General features: G+C 40.9%; 1 protein-coding gene across 1 annotated transcript; it reads right to left on the bottom strand.

The window, feature by feature from the left end:
• Nucleotides 1-524: 524 nt before the first annotated feature.
• Nucleotides 525-3950, bottom strand: OTOR (otoraplin). Its single transcript, XM_055305606.1, has 4 exons — nucleotides 3809-3950; nucleotides 3310-3449; nucleotides 2297-2407; nucleotides 525-1468 (listed from the first exon to the last, which is right to left on the bottom strand). The coding sequence occupies exons 1-4, from the start codon at nucleotides 3921-3923 to the stop codon at nucleotides 1445-1447; spliced, it is 390 nt and encodes a 129-aa protein (XP_055161581.1). The 5' UTR covers nucleotides 3924-3950; the 3' UTR covers nucleotides 525-1444.
• Between the last annotated feature and the right edge of the window lie 3131 nt (nucleotides 3951-7081).

Genomic DNA, 7081 nt, shown 5'->3' with positions numbered 1-7081 from the left:
GGTGCTGGGTGTCTCGAGGGATAATGGGGTACCTGGACTAAAGAAGCCAGCAAGTGAGAGGCAGATAGAAACAGAGGTAGATCAAATGCCTCTTACCTTAAAATTGTGCTGACCACCCTAGATGCTTCCTGAAACATTGTATGGAGTACAGTAAGACAGAGACAGTGGACTGGTAGGTTTGGATTTGAGGGGGCTTCTTTTGGAGTACCATTTCACATGGTGGAATCCCATAGGAATTTGGCAAAAACATATTCACCCCAAACCACAGTGGACAGCGCTGGGAAAACGACCCTGGCTGGTCCCAGTCTCCAACTTGTCCTAAATGCCCACCTCCTCATGCTGGAGGGATGAACAGACCACAGAAAACTGAAGACTAACCCCACTTCCAAGCTTCTCCATGACTTTTGACACCCCAAGGTGAAAAGTCAGAAATTGGGAATTGTTTTGAGCATAGGCATTTTAATTACATGTAAACAAAGACTCATGACTACATAAAAAGAATTATACAAGGAATACACAATCAAAGCAAATATCCAATTAAATGTAGAAAAATTTATACATCCATTGGGACCACCAATCCCCTTACCAGATTGCTTCACACATTATCCTTGACTGGGGGAATTTGCACAGGAAGAGGATATTCAAAGTTGAAAGAGAAGTAGAGAAACAACCCACAGACTTTCTGTGCCACCCCCCACACCTAGTCTTTGAACTTGAAGCTCGAATGTTTGCAGTAACAGCACATATGAAAGGGGAAACTATTCCATTACAAATATTTCATAAGCTGCTCCATCCTTATTACATACACACATATTTAAAATTTGGGGAGAGGTAAATTGGTCATTAGAAGATAAATTTCAATTGAAATAACTTGTGATTTATTTTTAAAAACAAAAGGCATAGTCTAAATATCTATGAGTCCAAACAGCTCCTCTACTGCCACTAGTTTCACAACCCAAAGGCATCAAATATTAAAAGTAACAACAATCCTAGAGTACTCCTTGAGGATTTAGCCCCTTTGGGTACATTATAACACTCCAAATGGCCAGTGAGACAAATAATTACAAAACAGCACTTCCAAAGGGAAGACCTGTGACCTACCAAGTTTGTATAAGGAGCCAAAGAGCTGGCGAGAACGATTTAGAAGTCATACAAATGTACTATCATCTGTATGCAGCCCTGTGGAAGAGAAGATTCTCTAGGCTGAAACATAATTTCTGCTTTCAGTTCTCCCACTTGAGTTGAACCTCACCCTGCCCAGGTGGTGGGAAGACCAGGCCAGCAGAAAACTGAGTGGAACCCCCTCTGCCATCTGCTACCTCTGATGCTGAAGGCCCCGCCGGCCTGTAAGGTAACACAGCCTTGAAACAAAAGTCAGGAATTAGGGACTTTTTTTTTTTTTCTTTTTAGTTTTTCCTTTCTATTTGTAGGTTTGTCTAATTTCTTACTCACAGAAGAAGTCAATGTCCTGGAAAACAAACAAACAAGATTGAACTGAGCGACAGGGCCTGAAAACAAAGGTAAGTTTCTTTATTTAAAAATCATGGGTAATCAAAGGGAAGTTTGGAATTTAAATAAGGTTGAACCCCAAAGAATATGATCTAATTATCACTTTAAGTCAAAAACTACTTAAAAATGAAGGTTCTCAAATACACTTTTAATTTGTGGTTATTGGACACCTTCAAGCTCAACGCTCAGAAGTGATGACAGGCGAGTCCCGTTCGTGTGGGCTGGGCAATGTTTTGAATTATGTCACGCAGCAATTAGTTCTAGGAGAAGCTCTTCAAAACAACCATCCTGCAAAGTAGCTCAAAGGGGATATTTTATTTCTCTTCTGGGGTTCACAAGACCCCAGGGCATTGGAAAGAGCATAATTTCTTTTTCAAACGTAAGTAGAATCTACCACAGAAATAAAGTATCTAAAGATTTTTTTTTCTAGGATGTTTTGAGTCAATTAAATACAGGTACCAATTTTTTTCCCAGCCCAAGTGTTTTAGTAAATAAATGCACATCAATTAAGAGTCCATTAATACTTTTTAGTTTTTTTCTTTGTGATGTGGACTCTTTAACAGGATAATTTGGATCTAAAAACCAAAGGAGGCCAGTGGAGAAAGTCCAGTAACCTTTCAACCCTAGAGTAGGGGTAAATGCTCTCCCAAAGCTCCCAGTCTCAGGGAAGCACCCACTGCAAGGCGAGGGGTTTGCTCCATACGTCTTGTAAGTGACATGATGCACTGTTGACACCTGCATGACCCCAGAGTCTGAGGCCTCCTCTGGCCTGCTCTGAGACACTTACCGTGGTGGGGACTTCCTTGGTGGCTTCTTGGTACACGTGTTGCTCCTCCACCAAGCTGCTGGGGAAATAGCCCACGGCTCCCATCTCATCCTCGTGGTCATCTCCATAAACCTGAGCACCCAGAAGAGTAACAGTCAGGGGATTGCTGATGTGAGTCCACTTCTAGAAACCCTCTGGCATCACATGTGCTGTTAATGAGAATTACATAATGGCAATACCTCACTTTTCTACTCGGCTCCAGGGGCCTCAGACCCGAATTTGAAGTTCATTCACAGCAGTTAAGTCAACCCACAGAAAGTGTGTATCTGCTCTTCTGCGGCCTGTTCTTCCCAGTCTCATTGAGCATTTATTTTATGCAATCTTGTGAGCCACCCAAAATCTTTTTGGAACCCATAGACAAAGTCGGTCGATTAAAAAAAAAAAGAAACTAAATAGATACTTGTATTTTAAAGAACTGGCATTTCTCAATCGTTAAAAATTCAAGGGCACAGATACTGGAGTGAATTTAAGATTTAATTCTTCATTACTTGAGAATCTATCTGTGGATCTGCAAATGCAGACAGGAAATCAGCCCTGCCTCGTCCCTCCGGAGGGCCTACCCCAGCAGGTTCTCATTGAAGAAAGCAGATTCTCTGGAACTGAAGAGGGTATTGGTTTCCTTTAAAATATTGAAGTGGAGACTGGCTGCCAACACGCATGCCTTTTACTTGGCAAACCTTTTCAAACATTTGAGTAAGTTTCAAACTCTTTGGGATGTTCGAGTCCCCATGTGATTGCCTAGTTCTTGCCAACACATCACATAAACCTGTGTTTGGTCTTGTTAGGAAATTTTGTTTTTTCAACGTGCAAGAAAAGCAAATACATGTGAATTTGTGCAACTTGCATTTACAACCTCTACATTGTTCTTAAGAGCTAGTTTTAAAGACTAAAATGTATTGAAGGTAGGTCATAGAGAAAAAATTAAGAGCAACATATGTCAAGATGTGTGCATATTTGTAAGGATCTCATCTTACACTGCCAGCCCAAAATTCTCCAGCTCCATTTTCTTTTACCAGCTTCGAGTAAACGTAAATCTGCTGTCCTTTTTTCACATTAATGAACCTACAGTCTGGGGCATTGTAATCTTCTTGAGCTCTGACCAGAGAAATAGTATCTGGAAGAAAAAAAAACACACATTGAAATGACTACATTTTAGTCTCCTAGCTTTTCTAACAGTAAAAAGGCCAAGCATATCAGAAAACTAGGAAATCAGAGTGAGTAATAACTCTCAGTTTACAGCTCCTGTTCAGTTGAAGAAGAGTGCCATAGCCATGGTATGAGAGCTGCACCCAACAGGATCTTAACCAAGAGAATTCTCCGTAGTAAGATAGAGGTACAGACCAGGAGAAGCAATGCTAACGACATAGACATTAGAGAAGATTCACTTAAAGCCCAATCAGATTTTTGACTATTAGCAGCTTTTTTTCAATTATATAAATAGAAAAATAACAAAAGACATAAAAATGTCCTTACACACGCACTCATCATCTGCACAGAGCTTCTTGGAAGCAAGTCTGTCCATAAATATTCCACGCACGGCACATATGGCCACAAGACCTGGGAGGAAAAGTAATAATAGTCTGGCCATCTTCCTTTTTTTGCTGTTTTTGCTGTCGTCCTTTAACTGGAAGTGGAAACTGACTGCAGTGGTTCCTATCTTTTATGTGGAAGCCAGACATCTGGGTAAATCCCCCCCAGCCAATGGGAAGGAGCCCACCAGTCCTCTGCTTTCATAACAGCTGCTGGGCTCCAGGGGCTAATTTGCATCTGTTTTTCCAAGGAGACTCAAACTCAGTGTCTTTTTTTTTTAAAAAACACAAATGATATCCAAGACAGCCCACCACTGGTAAAGCCACTTCAGCTGTGGCATTTTTGCACTAGCAGGGCATTGTGGAAAGAAGTATCAGAATTTTGAATCATTTAAAACAATTTTTAAGCTCAATTTTCATTTCTTTCAACTTATGAGCAAAGATGTACTAACTATAGGAATCTGCTGAAACTGTGAGATTGATATCCTTAGGACACATAATTTTCCTTGAAACAAATTCAATTAATAAACATGTGGATTTGTTTAATAGCTAAATCAAGGATGCTTAAGCTTACAAATCAGCCATGATAGGATATTTGGAAGTCGAGTCTGTTCTGAGGCACACATGGTTTGTAACACATGAGTTGTTACCACACATCTAGACCCTATCAATGCGGAAAGGAAGAGATAGGTGAGTTGGAAAGAATGGAACAATCTTTTTTTCATTTCTGGGACATTTGAAATTCAATCTCAAAATGCTCCTGGGTAGGAGCCTCTCCCTGCTTCCAGGAATCTTTCCGATGGACAGAGGGGCGCTGCTAGAAATCACTTCAAGTGCCAATATGCAGCTCCGCCGATTCAACAAATATTTATTGAGCACCTACTGTGTGCCAGGCACTGTTCTAGGCACTAGAGATGCAGCGATGAATAAAAAAATTCCCTGCCCCCAAAGATTTCCTTTCTATGAGGAAAGACAGAAAGTAGGCTGCTGCTTTTTCTAGTGTTTGGGGCTGGTATTTCTTTCATAAGATTCACAACCCCCCTCATTGTTTCTAGAATAGAGGTCTCTGTCAGGATGCTCTGTAAACTTGGTGATGATGAGATTTCAGAGCCGAACCTCCTCCTCCCTCCCCCCAAAATAGTCACCTCCCAAGATGAGGACAAGCATTCAACTTACAAAATAATTTTGTACAAAACTGAGGATAAACCGGTAAAGCCAAATATAGTACTATTTTAAAAAAAGGTTTTATTTGGAGGTGGGGGTGTGACTATGTGTGTGTAATTTTAGGGGACAATCTTTTATACAGCTGGCCTGGATTTGGAAGCTTGTTTAATTCAATATCTTCATTATGGGTGAAGAAACTACAGCCCAGCAAAGGCCAGAGCCACCTGTCTTAAGCACCCTATCTAAAGGTTCTCCAGCAGGACTGGGTCCAGTGCTGCTAGGTGTTAGTCTAAGTCAGCAATGTTTAATAGAAGTATAGTACAAGCCACATAGTAGGGATTTAAAATTTTCTAATAACCACATTAAAAAAATAAAAAGATATAGCTGAAATTAATTTTAACACTACCCTGTATTTAAACTATTATATAAAAAATTACCACTTTGACATAATCAACATAAAAATTATTACCAAAGTATTTTATATTCCTTATTTTTTATTTATTTTTTTAAATTTTGGAGGAGGGTGCTTTTTTTTTTTCTTTTAAGATTTTATTCATCCATTCATGCAAGACACACACAGAGAGAAGAGGGAGGCAGAGACACAGGCAAAGGGAGAAGCAGGCTCCATGCAGGGAACCTGATGTGGGACTTGATCCTGGGTCTTCAGGATCAATCCCCGGGCCGAAGGCAGGCACTAAACCACTGAGCCACCCGTGCTGCCCTATACTCTTTTATGAGTCCTTGACACTCATGAATTTTACATTTACAATGTATCTCAATTCAGATGTTAAATTTGTATAAGATACACTTGATCAGTGTTTTGATTTTATAAAATTTATAGTTGAAAAATAGATTCTCATATTAACTATATTCCAAACACATTGAAAAGTTTTCCAGTACCAATTGAGTATAGTTTAAAAATTTAAACCAATAAATTAAATAAAAATGAGAAGTTCCATGTTCCCACTGCATTCGCCACATTTCAAGTGTTTGGTAGCTGCACGCATGCTGCAATTTTATATATTTATTTTTTTAAGGTTTTACATATTTGTTTATTTGACACAGAGAGAGAGATGGAGAACGCATGCACACACAAGCAGGGGAAGTGACAGGCAGAGGGAGAGGGAGAAGCAGGCTCCTAGCTGAATGGGGAGCCCGATGTGGAACTTGATCCCAGGACCTTGGGATCATGACTTGAGCTGAAGGCAGATGCTTAACAAACTGAGCCACCCAGGCGCCCCGGAATTGAGATTTTAAATTCATCATTTCCTGTCTCACTTCGAGGAAAGGATAAATTAGAAAATATTTCTGAAAGCAGGCTGCCAGTGTGTTTTTCCTTCCTATAATCTAGGAACCCAAGAGGGTCTCTGGGAAAACTGAAGCATTGATTAAATGTTCTTAATCCTGATCAGGCAGCTGTTTTACAGATTGTGATGGTCTCAAGCCAGCCCTCAACACAGGAAAGTTAAAAGACAATTGCCATTTAAGAGGCACTTAGCAGAAACGGGGACTGCACCAACTCAGATTGCCACACTGTGTCCAAGCGCCCCCACCCCCCGCCCCCGAGGCAGAGTCAACCGTGGAATAAAGCCACCACCAAGCCATCAAAGCAATTTAGCAAACTAAGGCTGGTGCTACACCAAGCCATTATTGGTTATTGGAAGGTGGAGAAGTAAAGAAAAGAGATGTTAAGCCATCTAAGAGCATCTGCAGCAGGCCTGGGATGTCCTAGCCTTCTGCTGCGGGCAGAGATGCAGAGATGGGATGGAAACTAATGTTTTGCAATTTGGAACTTAAAGTTACAATAGTGAGCAGTTGGACCTGGAGCCCTGCAAGATATTGGGGGTCCGGGGAGGGGCTCAGTCCTGAGCAGGCTCACCTCCTTCCTCTGGATTTTCCAGTGCATTCTCTGAGCCTTTAATCCCCAAATGACATTTTTTCTGCTCTCCTTCCTGAATTAGTTCTCGATCTGTAGTTCTTAAAACGGGGGTAGGGGCTCCTTTAAGGTTTGAACAATGGGTTTAGGCAGGGATAGGGTGGAAGCAGCCTCCTA

This window comes from Nyctereutes procyonoides, unplaced genomic scaffold (assembly GCF_905146905.1).
Source record: "Nyctereutes procyonoides isolate TBG_1078 unplaced genomic scaffold, NYPRO_anot_genome, whole genome shotgun sequence".
Taxonomy (NCBI): domain Eukaryota; kingdom Metazoa; phylum Chordata; class Mammalia; order Carnivora; family Canidae; genus Nyctereutes; species Nyctereutes procyonoides.
This window is presented reverse-complemented; position numbering and strand designations above follow the sequence as displayed.